We start from the raw sequence: 20,115 nt of genomic DNA, 5'->3' as shown, positions 1-20,115 counted from the left end.
GAGCTGGAAGGGCTGGTGAATGTGGTGATGAAGGTGATGTTGAGTGGGTTGGAGGGGGTGATGAAGGCGGCATATTGTGAGAGGCTCAAGACATTGAAGAGTTGTTGGATTTGCTAAGTCCATTGCAGAGTGTGAAGTTCTTGGCTGCTACTTGCATGGTGCAGATTAAGTTGAGGGAATGGGGAGGAAGAAATGTGACCAAAATCAAATGTTCTCCTTAACCAAACCACCTAAACCTAATAGAGGAATGACACAAGTTCTAATTTCGGATATAAATCCTAACAGGTTTAGACCATAAGGTTTAAATCCAAATTTTTTAACCACAGGGGTTATCTTCCGAATACTTTATGACCACGTGGACCATTTATCCAATTAGGACTATTTTTTGTTGTTGTCAATTGTGGTGATGTTAGTTCAAGTTTTCAATTCTTCAATGGCTTAAATCGGATAAACAATCCTCGTGGTGGTAAGGTAATCGAAAGATGGCTCCAAGATAAAAAAAATTATGATTTAAACTCTTGTGGTGTAGTCCATTAGCAAATTTAGTTCAAAAGTAATTATTCGTTAAATGTATGTTAAATGCAAAGGTAAAAATGTACTTTAACATGTGCATCTTCTTCTTCCTCATCTCTATACTCTCTGTAGTTTGTATTTTCACAAAACTAGCTCTGAGAAGTATGCCTTGTTTCTATTTCTTCGTATCTCTCCTTGCGGATCCAACGGATCATCAAATCTTGATCATCCATAAAATCACATAAAACGATGCAGCACCACCTTTTTCTTATGTTCACTAAACGTTCTCTCTTGTGTCTATCTCTGTTCACTGCCTCCATCTCCAACCTTCTTCGTGGATTTTGTTATCATTAGTTCCATTGAGCCCTTAATAGGAAAAACATAAAACAATTCTTAAGGTTTTCTATTTTATTTTTTATTTTGAATAAATTACATTTTACCTTTTCAGGTTTCAGTACAATTGCAACCTCATACAATATCATTAAAACATTTCAATCTCATATATTTACTATTATTTTATTTCAATTTTATATAACTGTTACAAAGTCTGTTAAATTAACCGTTAAGTGATGACCTGGCAAATATAAGATCTTCATTTGTGCTGACGTGGCTACTACATTTGTACCACGTGGCTAAACACTTAATAACAAATTTAGAATATTAAAATAATTAATTAAAGAAAAGTAAAAAGAAAAAAACCAAAAAATCCATAAAAAAATTTTAAAAAAAAAAGAACCAAAAATCCCAATCTTCATCTTCTCCACCCGAGCCCACTCATTCTTCCATCTCCCATCACCCAACCCTTCCCCCATTAATTCTACACCTCCATCTCTAACCCAAAATTTGCAATAAATTACTCACACAAGGAAGACTTTCTTCAATTCGCATAACAAGTAGGTCTCTGATAGATGAGTTAGCAGCGGGTTCAAATCTAGGTTGGTCAGGCAGCAGATGGAACTGGGTTCAGATTTGAGTTTTCCTTCGAGTTGCGAATCAGGCTGGCAGGTCCAAATCAGGCAACAACTACATCGAGGTTCTACCGTGATGGCGGTGTGAGACTTCTGCACTCCACCTAAAGAGAAACAAATCTTCTTCTGTAAGATTGTATTTTCTTGACTGAATAAACAATTACATGGATGTACATATATATAGCCTTTTGGCTCTTTACATTTATACCCTTAGCTTCCTTAACTGAACTTTTACAATCCTAACTAACCACAACTAATAACAAAACTAACTACATTTTGTTTTTCCAAACTATTTATCATTAACAGAAATGGATGATGTATCATCTGTCCTAATACACCCCCTCAAGCGAGAGGAGGAATCAGAATTGATGCCAAGAGGAAGCTTGGAACACAAGTAGCGGAATCTGGTTTTGGACAAGGACTTGGTGTGTAGATCAGCCAATTGATCTGCACTGCAAACAAACTGCACTTTAAGCAGATGAGCTAAAACCAGTTCTCTAATGTAGTGGTAGTCAATCTCGACATGCTTTGTGCGAGCATGGAATACAGGATTTGAAGCTAAGGAAATGGCGGAGATGTTATCACACCACAGAGTAGGCAGTTTAGGAATAGAACAGTGAAGGTCACGAAGAATTTTGCAGACCCAAGTGAGTTCTGCAGCTGTGTGAGCCATAGACCGATATTCTGCTTCTGTAGAAGAACGAGCAACAGTGCTTTGTTTCTTGGCACTCCAGCTGATGAGATTAGAGCCAAGAAAAACACAATAACCAGTAGTCGACCGCCGATCAAACGTGCAGCCAGCCCAATCAGCATCTGAATAGGCAGAGAGATCAACAGAACCTTTGGTAAACCACAGTCCTTGGGAAAAAGAACCTTTGAGAAAACGAAGGACTCTTTTAGCGGCCTGAAAGTGTTGATCACGCGGAGCATGCGTGAATTGACATAACTGATTAACAACAAAAGCAATGTCCGGTCTAGTCCAGGTGAAGTATTGAAGACCTCCAACAAGAGACCGATATTCAGTCGAATTGGAGAGAAGAGACCCACTGTGATCCAGTTTTTTAGAGCCAAGAGGTGTGCAGCAAGGCTTTGCACCCTCCATATTTGTCCGCTGGAGAAGATCAAGTAAATATTTTGTTTGATGAAGAAAGATCCCGTGGGAAGACCTCTGAACTTCCAACCCCAAAAAGTAGTGTAAAGGACCAATATCCTTCACTGGAAAGCTGTCACTTAGCTGCTGAATAAACTGATGACAGAGAGTGGAGTTAGGCCCAGTGACAAGAATGTCATCCACATACACAAGAACTATAACCAACTGAGGACCATTCAATACAAATAAAGATGCATCAGAGGAGGATTGGGTGAAACCAAGAGCATGTAATGCTTGAAACAGTTTATCAAACCAAGCGCGAGGCGCTTGTTTGAGGCCATACAAAGATTTTCTGAGCTTGCATACATGATCGGGAAAGAGAAGATAAATGAAACCAGGGGGTTGTTGCATGTAAACAACCTCTTTTAAGTCACCATGAAGAAAGGCGTTGCTAATATCTAATTGATTTAAGAACCAATTGTGTTGAACAGCAAGAGTAAGCAGAATTCGAATGGTAACCGGTTTAGCAACCGGACTAAAAGTTTCTTGGAAATCAATTCCCTCTTGCTGATGAAAGCCCTTGGCCACTAGCCGGGCTTTGTATCGATCGACAGTACCATCAGCTTTTGTCTTGACATGAAACACCCACTTGCAGCCGACGACATTTTGAGTGGAATGAGAAGGAACTAAAGACCAAGTTCCTGTAGAAAGTAATGCATTATATTCATCCTGCATAGCAGCCCTCCAGTGAGCATACTTAGATGCTTGTAAATAGGTGCTTGGAACAAAATCAAGAGGAACTGGGAGTGGATGTTTAGTTGCTGCATAAGCCTTAGGTTTGTAAATTCCTACCTTAGATCTGGTAACCATAGGATGAACATTAACAGAAATGGGAAGAGAGCTTGGCGCAGGTGGTGATACATCAGGACGTGCAGGCAGAGATGCAGGTGGTGATACATCAGAACGATCAAGCATAGAGTCAGGATGAGAAGCACCTGGTGATGAAAGAGACCTCGGGCTAGAGGAAGATGAAGTAGCAGCACCTGGAATAGCAGGTTGAGTAAACTTGCTAAAGTAAATGTCCATGGAAGAAGAAGAAACTGGAGCAGCATTGACTGACCGAGAGTAATGAAGAGGCAGGGACTGAAAAGGATATGCGTCTTCATGAAAAATTACATGTCTAGAGATGTAGACTCGGTTGTCAATATGATCAAAACAGCGATAGCCTTTGTGTTGAAGACTGTAGCACAAAAATATACAGTTTTTGCTCTTAGCATCCAGTTTACTATGCACATAAGGTTTGAGCCATGGGAAGCATTGACAGCCAAATATTTTGAGTTTGGAATAATCCGGCGGCTGATGAAATAAAATCTCCCAAAGAGATATTGTAAGACCAGAGATGGGCAGGCGATTGATAAGGTATATGGCAGTCGAGAAGGCTTCTACCCAAAACACATGAGGTACATGAGAAGCAACAAGTAAAGTACGAGCTGTTTCAACAAGATGCATGTGCTTCCTCTCGGCACATCCATTTTGTTCAGGAGTATGCGGACAGCTAAATTGATGAAGGATACCATGTGTTCGAAGAAAGGAAGCAAAAGAGTGACCAGTGAACTCACCCCCTGAATCTGAACGCAAAGTTTGTATTTTATTTCCAAGTAAATTTTCTACATAGTTTTTGAAAACAACAAATGTAGAAAATACATCAGACTTGGCTTTCAAAGGGAAAAACCAGCTATATTTACTAAAATCATCAACCAGAAGTAAGTAGTACTGGAAGCCACTACTATTTAACAGAAGCAGGTCCCCACAAATCACAGTGCAACAGTTGAAGGCTACGAGTTGTAGTTGAAGAAGCCACTCCAAAAGGAAGCTTGTGGTTCTTAGCTAGAGCACAGTCTGAACAGAAGAAGTCAACCGAAGATTTACCATTCACTGCAAGCTTATTAGTAGAGAAGACCCTGCGAAATATTGAAGAAGATGGATGACCTAAGCGTTGATGCCACACTTTGACAGGAGCTTTAACACTGAGAAAGGCAGAATGTAAAGAAGGAGAAGAGGTACTGGAACTTTGCAGTGGATAGAAACCATCTCTAACCGGTCCCCGCAAAAGCATCCTCCCCGAAATACGATCCTTGACAGTGGATCCATAAGGGTCAAGAGTTAATACACAATCATTATCCTCAAGAAATTTAGAAGCATATAAAAGATTATGTACCATGGAAGGAACATGAAGGACATTCTGCAGCTTAAAAGAATGATGAGGGGTGTACAGAGAGGAAGAACCAACATTATGAATGGATAAACCTTTACCATTTCCAATATACACTTTGTCCTCTCCAGTGTAGGGAGTAGGAGAAGAGATGTTAGCAATATCATTGGTGATGTGGGATGTAGCTCCAGAATCAATTAACCAAGGCTGAGATGGTTTAGCAGAATGATGTACACACATGGCAGCAAGTTTAGCTGGAGGAATACGACCACAGATCTCGGGGTTCATGCGATCAAAACAGTCAATGGCCTCATGACTGGTAGATCCACAAATTTGACAGGGTACTTTGAAGGTTGAAGAACCTTGATGATTGCGCAAGCCTTGATAAATCCGATTACCACGATTAGGATTAAAAGTACCACGATGATTGCGATTACCTCGATTAGAAATGAATTGACCCCTAAGAGGCTTGCCACGATTTGAGTTGTACCGAGAGGCAGATTAAAGTGGGGAAGACTGAGCAGCAAATGCCGAGGGAGTAGGAAGCAGAGGAGGCTGAGATTGCACAGAGAAAGCCTGAAATGGTTCAACCACAGATGCTGAAGAGACTGTCTTCCGTCGAGCCATAGAAAGCTCATTGGTAAGTAAAAGACCGTGAAGTTCATCCAGAGACGTCGAAGACAAACGAAGCATGATAGAATCAATGAAGGACTCAAACTCATCAGGCAAACCATGTAAAGTAGCAGCAATTAGATCACGATCGGAGACGGAAGCACCTGCAGCATGTAATGAATCTACAATTTCCTTGATTTGCTGGAGATATCCCGAGATAGAATTGGAGCCTTTCTGAACCGATTGAAGGCGTGAGCGCAATTGATGAATATTAGCCTCTGAAACACCACCAAAACGTTGTTCAAGCTTCACCCAAAGCTCGCGAGAGGATGAAACGCCAATCGTGAACGGAATGATCTCTTCAGAAAGTGTGGAATTCAACCAGATCAGCAGATTTTGATCTTTTTCATACCATTCTTCAAAAGCAGGATTCAGCGAGCGATCAGCCAAGAGAGGCGGTGGACAGATCTCAGTTCCTTCAATCACACCGAGAAGTTTGTATCGCCGGAAAATAGGAGCAAACAACGCTCGCCATGGAAGATAGTTGGAGCTTTTCAGTTTAATCAGAAATGGATGATGTATCATCTGTCCTAATACCACCTCCATCAAATTCTTGAAGGCAACCAAGAGTTCTATGCACGGATGCGCTCTCGTCGAGGTCCCGATTATTTCGACCGATGCACATTTGTTCGTCAGGGTCCCAATTCTTGTCGACAAGGGCGTCCACGAGAACCCTAGCAAGGAATTTGGAATTTTGGGTTAGAGATGGAGGTGCAGAATTAATGAGGAAAGGAAGGGTGATGAGAGATGGAAGAATGGGGTGGGCTCAGGTGGGGAAGATGAAGATTGGTTTTTATTTTTTTTTTACTTTTCTTTAATTAAATTATTTTAATATTCTAAATTATTTATTAAGTTTTTAAAGCTACGTGGCACAAAAGTATGAGATTGGTTGTATGAAATTGAAATAAAATAATAGTAAATGTATGAAATTGAAATATTTTAAAGATGTTGTATGAGGTTGTAATTGAATCGAGACCTAAGAGGGTAAAATATAATTTACCCTTTTTTTCAGAACCTTGACATGGAGAAAGGCAAGGAAAATTTTTGGGTCTCATATCACTGAAACTAAGAAAGAAAGAAAAAACATTTCTAATCACTTATTGGCAGTCAAATGCAATCAAAGGGGAAAAACAAAGAGACTAGAAAGAGAAAAAAAAAACAGTGAGTTATGGGCCTTCATAATTGGTAACTATGGCAGTGGTGCTATGAACAAAAAGAGAAAGTGGAGACGAAACTGATTGGAAGAACCTAGAAAGGGAAGAGGCAACCTCATTTCGTGTGAAAAAGAGGATTTTATTTCTGGTCGTTCGATTTGCATGAACGGCTAAGATTCAAGGATCTATCGGATCAGTAGAGTAAGATCAGGAGAGGATCTCAGTCCTTTGCAGGAATTTGGTGTTGTTTTGGTAGCCCAAGAAAGGGAAGTTCTAGTCACTCTCTCCATGTTCTTCGACAAGTCAAGCTCTGGACCCAAGCACTTGATTCTGACTTTGATAATGTTAGTCTCTACATCTCTCTCTCTAGAAACTGCATATTTGACTTCCTCTGATAAAAAGGCCCAAACTTTCCTTGATTAGGGAGAGAAGAAAGACGAGGAAGAAGGAAGAAGAAGGAAAAAGAAGGTGCACATATCAAAGTACATTTTTATCTCTGCATTTAATAGGCATTTAACGAAAAAAAATCACTTTTTGACTAAATTTATTAATGAACTATACCACAAGGGATTAAATCCTAATTTTTTTACCACATGGACTATCTTCTAATTACCTTAAATTTTCAGAAGTTGTCAATTTCTGATATGTTTTTTATTCAATTGTACTTGTTTATGTTTTCTGTATTAGTAGGTTTTCATAGGGGTATTGTTAGGATGCCAAATGGATAAGATTGGATTGTTGAGGTTGTCAAAGGTGGTTAAAAGTTATTAAAGGGTAGCTTAAGGAGTAAGCTAGGAAGTTATTATAAATAGCAATAACTGTAATAATTAAAGAGTTATGTTAATTATTGTAATAGTCTTTTTGTAATACAAGAAGGTACTGTGCAATTGATAAACAAGTGGAGTTGGGTTTTAACATTGGTATTGAGTTAGTCGTTTGTCCATCTCAATCTTTTCCTCGTTGTATGATACGTCTAGCTTCGAGTAAATCCATGGAAACTCATGTCTCGAACTTAGGGGCCACGTTCGTAGATTTTCGTAATGAACTCAAGGCCGCTCAACACGAATTCAAAGCACTCCAAGCTGTGATCTTGCAGCAATTGCAGTTACTTATAGTGAGAGGTAGGTGTTGGATTGGTCAGTCAATTTTCGAAACCAACCTATGCAGATCCTTATTTCCAAAAGGGTATGAACCCTAATCTTTTCCTCTCTGCTGTGAAATCGAATCAAGTTGTTCTCAAGCTTTCCATGAGGAAAAGGTTCGTGCCTGAGAGAAAACGGATGCGTTTTTTTTTTCCAAATTCGTCCAAGATACAAGCCCAAGACTCGTCCTTGTTTACGACCCATATTGAAGAAATTCAAGAAGGGCCGTTTATCTGTTTAGGCCTTCTTTAATTATTTGGGCACATGTTCATTTCTAATTGAATACCATGCAGGACTTGCTGCTTTTCTTTTACAATCAAGCATTATTCATATTCATTAGGCAATTCTATTGGCACCCCAAACTACTCCAAACACCACGCATCTAATTTTTCCTTTTAAAATCCCACTTTTACCCATTAAAAAAAATCAGAAACCCAGCAATGAGCCACCCCACTACTGGCAACCACCACGACGTGAAATTTTTAATTGTAAAGGAACACAAGTGGTACACCACATGTTTTAATAGAAGTGGTGGGAAATTTCATTTTTAAGCTATTAACTTTTTAGCACACATATCCCACCATTTGTATATTGACACATGGTGTACCACCTCCTGTACCCGTCACATTGAAAAATCTCTCCACCACGACAACCCTCTCATTGAGCTACAAACACCACCCAATCAGGCTGTCATCTGCCTCGCTAGTGTAGGCGTCACCACTAGTCATTTTGTCCCCAATCTTCACCCCAATTTATAATGTTTCATTGGCATGTTTGTAGTTTATTGACTTAGCTTTGGAATTGAGATGGCTAAGCTAGGTAAAAGTTCAGGGCTACCTTCCACTTGGCCAAATACAGATAGAAAGAGTGAATGAAAAAGATAGAAACGAGGAGATGTCGATGGCCGCTAAAAGATTTCGGGTAGGAGGTCGATGTTGAGTGGCCCTTGGTGGGTAGGTGGGGTGGATAAGGCCATCTTCAATCGAAGGGTGTAGAGGGCCAGAAGGTCGAAAATAGCCCGAAAACTGTCTCCAACCGAAGGCTAGGCCAGAGGGCTCATGGCCCCCATGGAATCTGAAAGGGCCAAAGGGTTGGCCTAATTTAGCCAGCCAGCCAGCCCGGGGTTGGCCATAAATGTGAGCATTCCTGTCGGATATACCAGACAACATTGTTATTAATCTTGTTGGTTATATCCAACAGGAATGCTTAAACAAATTTTTCACCATGGCCAGAGGGCTCGTTTTAGCCCTGTCACAAAAAACCGTCTCCAATTGAGGGCCAAAGGGTCATAGCGCCAAACATAATTTATTATTTAAAAACTACAACTTAAATGTTGTTTAAGTTTCATTTTGTTAAATGTTTTTTTATGTTGTATAATTTTTATGTTGGTTAATGTTATTTAATGTTGTTTCATATTGTTTAATGTTGTTTCATGTTACTTAATTTAATTTAATGTTGTATAATGGCTTAGGAAGTTATAGGAAAAAAAATAGAATTAAAAAAATATGAAACAATTTTGTGAAATAGAAGTTATAGGAAAAAAATAGAATTTAAAATAAAATGAAACAATTTTTTTTGAAATAGAATTTATAGGAAAAAAATAAAATTTAAAATAAAATTAAACAAATTTTGTGAAATAGGAGTTATAGGAAAAAATGGAATTTTAAAAAAATATAAAACAAATTTTGTAAAATAAAAGTTATATGAAAAAAATAGAATTAAAAAAAAAAAAAAAGTTATAGGAAAAATTTTGTAAATAAAAAATAATAATAAAGCTGTAAAAAAAATTCAAAGCATTCTTGTCGGTTATAACCGACAGAAATACGTTCATATTATTTAGTATAAATGTATTATTGTCGGTTATAACCGACAGTAATGCATTTATATAACTTAATATGAACGTATTCCTGTCAGTTATACCGACAGGATTTCCATTTTTTCTGGCCAGCCCTCCAGCCCTTTCCGATTCCGTGGGGCCCTCTCATATTCCACAGCTCTCTGGCCTAGCCCTCGGTTGGAGATGGTTTTCGGACTATTTTCGACCCTCTGACCCTCTGGACCCTTCGGTTGGAGATGACCTAACCTGTTTTGGGAGTTTAATTAAGGGCAATATTGGAAGTTTAGGAGCAAAACATCAAAGGTGGGGTGTTTTAGTAGCTTGTGGGGTTGCGTATAAAAGTACCCTATTCATTTCTTTTCTTTTTCATTCATCGAAAGGCATATTTGCTAATTTGTTATAAAAAATTATTATTTTGATGTAAAGATATTGAGTTCAAATAAAATTTTCCAAACATGCCATTTAGATTTTAAAATCTCAGATCAATGTATACACGGTGATCAAATTTAAGTTTGATCAATTGACAGATTTTGAATTATGTTCAATTTGTTAGATTGGTATAATTTACAGCACCACCTCATTACTATATATTTCTTGCCCCCTTTTTGGCAAAACAATCGACGAAGAACAATAATCAATGTACAAATCTATCTCAAACCCTTTGGAGGGCACTTTGATCTGGTATAACTTTGTTAGTAGTCTGATTCTGATTCGCCTTCCGATCGCCGACTGCCTTGAATTCGGCCAGCTTTGCCAGCTCTTGAACTGCACTAACCATGCCTTCAATCCTAGCAACAATCTCAATCAGCAGAGAAGTTAAAGTCCCAAGTGGAATTATGTCCATGAGAGCAACTGCTGCTGCTTCTGCTTTTGTTTTATTGTTGTTTTCAGGACTTTCGGGTTCTTGCAGAAGCGGCTGTGGATTAATGAATAATTTAGGAAGAGATTTCAAGTCCTCTTGGAGCTCCAAAACTGAATTGTTCATTTCTCCCACTAGGAGATCTATTGCAGATGATTTCTTCATTGTTTTCATAGTCCTTGCTAGTTCTTTTATCACCATTGAGGAGTCTGAGCTTACTTTTATGGCAGTGTTGCTGATATGCGTCTTTGTGAGCTCAGATACCTGTAAATTCATATGAAAGTGGTTCGATTTGAGCCATTCTTGCTCTAATAAAAACGTTTTTAGACAACTGAAAGTGCTTAATTCATATCAAAGTGGTTCAATTTAAGTCATTCTTGCTCTAATAAAAACGTTTTTAGACAACTGAAAGTGCTTAATTCATATCAAAGTGGTTCAATTTAAGTCATTCTTGCGCTAATAAAAGCATTTTTAAATAACTGAAAGCATTTTTGACAACGTTCGACCAAACAAGGCAGAAAAACTTATTTATGGGTTGTAAGAGCACTTAGAAGTGCCATAGTGGAGAAACACTTAGTAGATTCTTCTTCATGAAGCATGAAGCAGTTCAAGTATCTTTCTAGAAAGCACTTGAAATTTAATTAGAAATTTCAATTCGTTTTTTATAAAAGTGCTTTTAGTAGACTACAAAATTTACCTCATTTTCGGAATTGACACAACTGTTGAGCGCCTCAATGCAATAAGCGCAGTCACGCATTAATGCCCCGATTTTAAGGTATTGCTTCCACGGATGCAGGAAGTTGAATCGGCCGTGTGCCGGCTCCCATCTAGCAAAATTGGCCTATAAAATGGACAATTAATGGCACTATTAGAGATATATACATATTCCTTTTTTTTTTTAAAGAAAAAAATCTCGATGATACAAGAGAATTTATTGAATCAAAAATGAAAATTACACCATGAAATTATATATGTTTCTGTTGCAATACCATGGATTCTTCTGTTGCCTTTGAACCCAAAACACACTTGTAGCCAAGCAATTTATTGTCAGATTCTTTGTCACCAGCAAAGCCTCCACTATTATTGAAATAATCTGCCACACAACCTGAAGAATATAGTGGGTAATTTTATACTGTCAGCAAAATTGTCCTGGGACAACTACACAAGTTGGGATTAAATTGTCCTAAACTTGTTGGGATTGGATTAAATTTTGTACCGTCTAAGGAATTGGCAAGCGTTTCCATGTTCCGAGTGATGAGCATGTAGAGTTCCTCCCCAGCCCAAATGGGGCAAATGATCATGGTTATGACAATGCACAAGGAAGTTCCAATGATGATAGTCGACATTCTATGTTTGGCCAGGTCGAATAACTGATCCACCTGGTAACCCGACACCGAAATTAAGCTGAATGTGAGGATGAAGATCATGGCACCGTAATCAAATCGGGCTTTCACCGAGGGTATAAATCTCGAGAAGGTTGCTGCAGAAGCTGAAGAAAAAAGAATAACAGTAACAGTAACACATTAAACTTATGTGTACTATTTATAGCTACTACAAAGTAAAATGAGATTAATAAGACTACTACATACCTAATAAGAAAACTGAAAATCCAGTGATGAAATGCTCAATATCTTTCCCGAATCGATCCGCAATACAATGGATGCCGATGGCAAGAAATCCAGCAAGAAATGTTCCAAAAATCCTGTTCATACTTTTACTTAATGTTGCACCTGCATGCACATAACAAGTTACTAATAGGTGCTTTTCGCCTTGTGACCTTCATTGAGGAGCTAATATCGCACTCATCCTTTAAATCGTAGTAAAAAACAAAGGAGAAAAATAGTTGTAACTTACCAACGGTATTTTCAAAGACAACCACAACTGTCATAACTGCCCATATGGCATTTCCTCCCACATCTTTATATAGAGGTCTCATGGCGTAAAAGAGTGAAACAACTGTGAGGGCCACCCCAACTTTGAGGCAATGGATCACCTTTCTAGGCTCATTGTGTCCCATGTCCCAAGCTTTCTTCAGAAAGTTCCATACTTTCATAACCAATCCTACCACCAGACCCTTTAAAGCAAGCCAGGCTATGCCGGGGCACCCTCGTGCTCTGGTGGGAGCCAAACTTTCAGATGACCCGCCAGCCATTTTTATCTTCCACTCCATTGCGCCAATCGCTTCCTTCTCCTGAGCCATTTCTTTAAAAACGAAAATAACGAGGAAAATAAAGGATTAGACGACCAGAACTATACGACAGATGGTCACGTAGATGAGAGGATTGTTGGTGAGGAAAGCGGAGGGAGTGTTGAAGTGTATATATATTAGAAGGGAATGACCACAATAGTTCTGCACATTGACTTATACGATCCAATGCAATTACCAGTCAGGCTTTCCCGTCCACCTTCCAATATTATTATCATTATTTTACATAGACATTCCCGCCCACCATAGTAAAGTCAGCAGCTAAAGGCCAATACACTTGTTTGTTTTTTGTTGAAGTTGTTAATAAAATTGTCAGAAATTAGAATAGAAATGACATTGATCTATATAAATTGTTTCCTAAATCACATTAATTACAATAAAATCTAATGCCCGGTATAACTGTGAGAACCCATATTTTATAATTATATTTTGTGTTGTCTTATATATATAAATAAATATATATGTGTCGACTAGGGTTGTATATTGGTCAACACATGATGACCAAGGACATGTATCTATGTGATTCATGAATTTTAAGCATGAGCTGTTGAGATCAGGCCTCTGGTTATCCAATTGGAGCCAAGGTTATAACGTGTCATCCATTTGGATCCAATTAGATGACTCTTTCAGCCGCCATATCACCACTATAAATAGGTGAGTTCCTGCAAAGCTTGAGGAAGCATGCAGTGCATACAACGCGGAGAAAAAGAGAGAGCGTTAGGGTTTGTGCGTGGAAATGTTAGTTGGCTTGTCTTGCTCAAGTTTAAGATTAATAAGGTGTGTGATAAATGTAATATGTTGTAATTTTTTTTTTTTTTGGTAAACGAAAATCATGAGTTATCATGAGATTTATCTATTTACAAATATATCTTTATTTCAAGTCATGTATGTTGAATTTGTTGAAATGCTTTTGGAATTATTAATATAGTGAAATCTGAATTATTGGAAATGTTCATGGAGCATGACAATTTTAGTGTTGCATTAATCCGAAGGATGAATGTAAAATGCACACAGAGACATTAGAGTAGGAAGGCCATTAGGGGTCACGTAATGAGTTACATTTGATGAAAGATGTAATGAACACGTAAAGGGACGATGTGATATGGCATTACGTGGTTAAAGCTTTGATATTATATCATATTTTTATAGTGTGAATGACCCTTTTATTTTACAGATGAGTTACTTGGCCAGACACGAACTAGATGAGCTGAGGTTGTGTTAGACAAGGGATTTAAGAGTTTTTATTTTATTATTTTTTGTACACCTTGTAAGGGTTTTTGGAGTTATTTTTATAAGAGAAGTTTGTTTTTCATTTTATTTTTTAATCTCACGCCAAGCGTAGGGTTAATTTTTCCACCGACTCCAGGTCCCAGGCATGACAATAACTAAACTATTTTATATGTTAATTATTTTTAGTAAAAATTTTATTTTATTTTTTATTTTTTCAGGAAAACTAATGAAAAAGACTTGAAAAGTTTTAGTTTTAATAAAAAAAAAACCATGTTATAAGTTTTGTTTAATGATTAGTACAAGGCCCATATTAAAGTAGTCCAACTAAAAATGGCCCAATTATAATAAATTATGATTTGTTGATTTTACCTCTAACTTTTTTAAGTTGAGTTCCAGTTTTTGTTGTTAATGGATTTCATCGTTATTTTGCAGACCTTCTTCTTTTTCTTTGAAACAAAAATATAGATCCTCATGCTATTTAATTTATATTTTTTATTATTTCGTTGAAATATGATCGTCGTTATTATTCATAGTGTATTCGAGGTACTGTTTTTCAATTTTTCTTCGTCAGTAGAGTTCATCGTTTGTTTCTCCAGAAAATAAATTTGAGATCTGCATGCTATTCAATAATAATGACGGGTCACTGTTTCTGAACTATAAAAATAAATTGTTTTTGGATTTCAAGTAACATTGTTTCTTGAATCTAAGTCATTGTTTCTTGATCCAAAGGAAATAGACACATTGTTTCTTAAATGTAAGATAGAAAAGAAATAGTGAAATTCACTGTATTTGAATTCAAAGCAAAATAAGCTTTATGTTTCTTAAATATAATCAACTAATGCATAAAAGAAAAGAAACAATCAAAGATTAAAATATAGACTATTTCTGGAATCTATGTCACTGTTTCTAGAATCTAAGTCATTGTTTCTAGAATCTAAGTCACTATTTTTGGAATCTAAGTAACTGTTTCTAGAATTTAAGTCATTGTTTCTGGATTTTGGTTCTTTTCTTTCCAGATACAGTGTTTGTTTGTGCACAGACAAAACAATCACTGTATCTGATTTTTTTTTTTCCAGAAACAGTGTTATGTTTTGGGTTCTCCAAAAATAGTTTTATGTTTTGGTTTTTTGGTTTTTTTTTTTCCAGACACATTTTCACTGGTTTCTACCATTAAACTTCTTTGAACTTGTTTCGGCGGCTTTGTTCCGATGAATGCTTCATTTTTCAACTTTGATTTGGTTGTTTTTGCAATGGGGGAATTCGATTTGATAGGAAGATGAGGAGTTATTATGGCGGTTTTGTGCTTGGTTGAGGTTGGTGAAGAGTCAGGACAACATCGAATCATTTAGGGGTATTTACGGAAAGGTTGTGATTTTCACACACCCTTAACTACTTTTCCCACACCCCTCCCTATTTTTTAGTACTTAATTGGTATCCTACTATTTAATCTTCCATATATACCCCCATCCTATTTAATCTTTCATTATTTACCATAAAAAAAGTAGGAGTGGTATATATGGAAGATTAAATAGTAGGATACCAATTAACTATTAAAAAATAGGAAGAGGTGTGGGAAAAGTAGTTAAGGGTGTGTGAAAATCATAACCCTTTACGGAAGTGTAGATTTGTAGCGGGTTGTGCTTGTAAGTTTGATCCGTGGACAATAGTTTTGGATGGTTTTTTTATTAAACTTTGAGCCATTTTGGTTAAATAACATTTTGGGATGGTTTTTGGTTAAATATTTGTTGGCTCAAGCCCTTTTCATTAAAGCTCCTTTTTTTTAACTTTTTTAGTGGAGAGAATATTTTATTTATTTATTTTGTAGTAAAACTTTTATTCTTTCTGTTAGAAAATACTTTTTTTTTTTAACAAAAAATAAGGAAGGTTGAGCTTAGCCTCACAATAAGCTAGTAATAATATGGTTCAAATTCATCTTTGGCAAAAAAAAGAACTTAAGACCTTTCACTTAAAAATAAGGAAGGTTGAGCTTAGCCTCACAATAAGCTAGTAATAATATGGTTCAAATTCATCTTTGGCAAAAAAAGAACTTAAGACCTCTCACTTACAAGTGAAGAAGATTGCCACTAGCTTGTATTACTAAGTGGTTGTTAAAAAAATACTCTTATTCACCCTTAAGTACATGTATGTAGAAGGCTCTCTTACTCACATAGATTAGTACGAATTTAATATAAAAAAAAATTATCTTTTATTGTCACATAGTATTACGGTCTAATAGTATTCATCTTCACTTGTAATACTTATTTTTTATTTGCTTCTATATGATAGAGAAGACTTTTAATCCCCCTAAACCTTATTAAGAATATCAACATAAAGTAAATCAAAATAAAATTTACTTGCTTTTTTTTTGGGTAAATTACACAAAACTACCTCAACTATTGGTTTCACGACACTATCATACCTCATCTTTTAAAATTGACAATGACATACCTCATCTTTAGAATTTGGTCCAATGTTATACCTTCTGTTTTGGGGTCCATTTTCTATTAAAAATTAATAAAATATTAAAAAATAATAATTTACCCTTAAAAAAAATAAATAAAAAAAGAGTAAATTACATAGTAGCCCCTCAGGTTTGAGGTCTATTGCAATATTATACAACATCTTTAAAACTTTTCACTTTCATACCTTAAGTACTATTTTATTTCAATTTCATACAACCGTTACATTTTCCATCCATGGATCTGTTAAATGCTGACGTGACTGCCACATATATGTCATGTGGCTGCCAAATGTCTGCCACGTGGCAAATAAAATAATTTTTTTATTTTTTTTTTAAAAACCTAAAATTGGAAGGAAAAAAAAAGGGACCGAACCCCTGCAACCCAGAAGAAGAAGAAGAGAATAAGGAGGAGGAGGAGGAAGAAGAAGAAGAAGAAGAAAAAAAAAAAAAAGGGACCGAACCAGAAGGAGGAAGAAGAAGAAAGAGGAGGAGGAAGAAGAAGAAGAAAAAAAAAATTGATTGAACCCCCTGCAACCCAGAAGAAGAAGGAGGAAGAAGGAGAAGAAGGAGGAGGAGGAGGAAGAAGAAGAAGAAGAAAAAAAAAAAGGGACCGAACCCAAAATAAGAAGAATAAGAAAGAGAAGAAGAAGAAAGAGAAAAAAAAAGATATGTGGCAGACAGGTTTTAAAAAAAAAAATTAAAAAATTATTTTATTTACCACGTGCCAGACATTTGGCAGCCACATGGCATATATGTGGCAGCCACGTCAGCATTTAACAGATTCATGGATGGAAAATGTAACGGTTGTATGAAATTGAAATAAAATAGTACTTGAGGTATGAAAGTGAAATGTTTTAAAAATGTTGTATAAGATTGCAATAGACCTCAAATCTGAGGGGCTACTATGTAATTTACCCAAAAAAAAAACAACCCCAAACACCCATCTTCCTCGACCTCTTCCCCTTCCCTGCAACCCCTGACCTCTTACCCCATTTCTCTCACTAAAATCAAGCTCTCACGCCATTCTTCTATCACTTTGAATCTAACTTCTTCTTCCTCCTCCTTAACCCCCTACCCTTCTCTCCTATTCTTTCCCACCAACACCGGAGCCACCACAACTACCCCCACCAATGCCAAAAACCCACCTCAAAAATGGGCAAGGATGGCTCCCTGAGCGAGAGCGTGATAAAAAGATCCTCCTCTCTTACACCTATGTCGCCATCTAGATCTTCATTTCCTTCAGCATCATTGTCTACAACAAATACATCCTCGACAAGAAGATGTATAACTAACCCTTCCCTATCTCCCTCACCATTATCCACATGTCTTTCTGCTCCTCCCTCGTCTTCCTCCTTGTCCGCGTCTTCCACCTCGTCAAGCCCATCACCATGTCCCGCAACCTCTACCTCTCATCCGGTTTCCCCATCGATGCCCTCTACTCCCTCTCCCTATGGCTCTCTGATAGGATTTTTACTACTCATGTGAAAGGGCTTAAATCTCCTATTTTACTTGCAAGAATCACAAAGTTATTGTAGTATAAACGGATCTCGCAAGGTCGTCTCCACAAGGATTACTAAATAATTCGAACTAATCAGATTCCATTTAATTATTGTAAAGTAGAAATTGAAGTGATTGATTTTATAACCTAATTAAAATAAAAACGAAATTAATTAATTAAAATAAACAATCTGCAATATTAGAGCTAGAGAGAAAAGAAAACAGTTTTGAGAGAATAAAATTAAGAAAGCACTAGGGTTCCACCATCACCTAGCAATCCTATGAATTTTTACCAATTACTTATGATCTACACATGCCACTTTGAGGGTTAGATTTTCCTAATTCATATTCTACTTGGAACCTCTAACATAGAATGTATATCTAACATGCAACCCGTCCGGACGTTCGGATCAAATCTAAACATGAAAGACTCATTATGCTTTATGAAAATCCTTTGAAAAACCATGCAATCCTTAAAACGTGATATTCATCCTAAGAGAAATTACAATTATTAATCACAAGAAGCCAGCGTCAATTTCAGGGAACCTTCCGACCAAAATTGCATCAAATTACTTTTCTAAAAATCCTAATGGTGATCAGGCATTAAAACAATTACATAGTTTTTATCCCGGTGATTAACAATTCAAAGTATGCATGCAATCAATCATAAGTAATTAAATAAAAATCACATATTCATGCTAAGGCTCAAGGCTTCGCCCTAGCAAAAGAAATTAGTTCCGCATATTCATAATTGAAATTATAGAAAATATATTCAAGAAAAGGATTGAAAGCACCTTCAAGTAAAAAGTCTTCAAAACCCTAACAATTCTCTGTCTCCAAAATTGCATAAAAGAAAGCGTAGTCAAATATGGTAGACGGCCAAGCAATATATCTGCTAAGCCACACACAAACCCTAATCCTCCTAAAGACGAACATAACCCTAAATTAAAATAGTAAAAATTCGTCCAAAATCTGAACAGCCACGTTTTGACCCATAAGCTGCTCCGAAACTGGCCCAATATAGCTGGATTTAATGTTTGGAATATTCTGAACACTTCTCCAGAAGGCCACGAACCCATCCGAGGTCATCTTGGGCTCCAAAAACGCAATTTAAGCCCAAAAACGTCATTTTCCAGCACTGCGCACTGCTTCTTTATTTTATCGCCAGAAAATAACCGCTTGGTGAAAAAATCCCAAATTTTGATACGATCAAGCTAAGTGACTCACGAACGTTCTCCAACTGGAATTACTCCAAAATTAGTCCATTTGATCCTGTTTTGCTCCAGAGGAAATCGAAAGTCCTATATTGAAAATACAATTCAAAGTATCAAAATTCTTCCTAAATATTAACCAAAATATACTAAGATTAGGGTAAAATATATAATATAAAATCTACTCATCACTCTCCAACTCCGCCTTCTGGATGCTCAAGGCTCTCATGCCTATCGATGTCTATTCCATATGCGTCTCCTTAAAAAATGATTCATTCAAGACCAACACCATGGTCAACATGATCTCCATCTCCATCGACGTCGCCATCGCCGCCTACGGCGAGGCCCGATTCGACACCTGGGGCGTCATCCTCCAGCTCGGCACCGTCACATTCGAGGTCACCCTCCTTGTCTTGATCCAGATCCTCCTCACATCCAAAGGCATTACCCTTACCCCATCACATCTCTCTACTATGTCGCGCCTTGCTGCTTGGCTTTCCACTTTGTCCCCTAGATTATCAAGTACTCGGTTCTACGCGATTCATCGAGCTTCCATTTCGATTTTTTTATTTTTAGGACCAATTCTATTTGTGCATTTGCTCTTAATCTCGCCGTGTTCCTGCTCATCGGAAAGACCTCGACATGGGTGAGGAATGGGTCAGGGGTTGCAGGGAAGGGGAAGGGGGTCGAGGAAGATAGGTGTTTGGGTTTTTTTTTTAAAGGATAAATTATTATTTTTTAATATTTTATTAACTTTTTAAAAGAAATTGGACTCCGAATTAAGCCACGTCAGCATTTAACTGAGAGATTTACAGCTAAGCTAACGGAAGGTATAACATTGGACCAAATTCTAAAGATGAGTTATGACATTGTCAATTTTAAAAGATGAGGTATGATAGTGTCGTGAGGCCAATAGTTGAAGTAGTTTTGTGTAATTTACCTTTTTTTTGTCTTTTTCTTTCTCTCCCTCTTCTCCCCATTCTTTCTCTGCAGCCGCTTGACCAAAATGCTCAAGATCTCACCCACACCATCCTCTCCAACACCCACCACCACCACCGTCTCT

At 37.2% G+C, this 20,115-nt stretch overlaps 1 protein-coding gene and 1 pseudogene across 1 annotated transcript; one reads left to right on the top strand and one right to left on the bottom strand.

The window, feature by feature from the left end:
* Positions 1 to 10,240: 10,240 nt before the first annotated feature.
* Positions 10,241 to 12,647, bottom strand: LOC103414530 (aluminum-activated malate transporter 10-like). The gene is made up of 6 exons (XM_029092254.2): positions 12,302 to 12,647; positions 12,037 to 12,177; positions 11,664 to 11,936; positions 11,437 to 11,552; positions 11,145 to 11,288; positions 10,241 to 10,711 (listed from the first exon to the last, which is right to left on the bottom strand). Exons 1-6 carry the CDS (start codon positions 12,645 to 12,647, stop codon positions 10,241 to 10,243), a joined length of 1,491 nt encoding a protein of 496 aa, XP_028948087.2.
* Positions 12,648 to 17,496: 4,849 nt separating this feature from the next.
* On the top strand, positions 17,497 to 19,779 carry LOC139191223 (probable sugar phosphate/phosphate translocator At5g25400; annotated as a pseudogene).
* Positions 19,780 to 20,115: the final 336 nt, after the last annotated feature.

The sequence above is a fragment of the Malus domestica genome, chromosome 14 (genome assembly GCF_042453785.1).
Source record: "Malus domestica chromosome 14, GDT2T_hap1".
Taxonomy (NCBI): Eukaryota; Viridiplantae; Streptophyta; class Magnoliopsida; order Rosales; family Rosaceae; genus Malus; species Malus domestica.
This window is presented reverse-complemented; position numbering and strand designations above follow the sequence as displayed.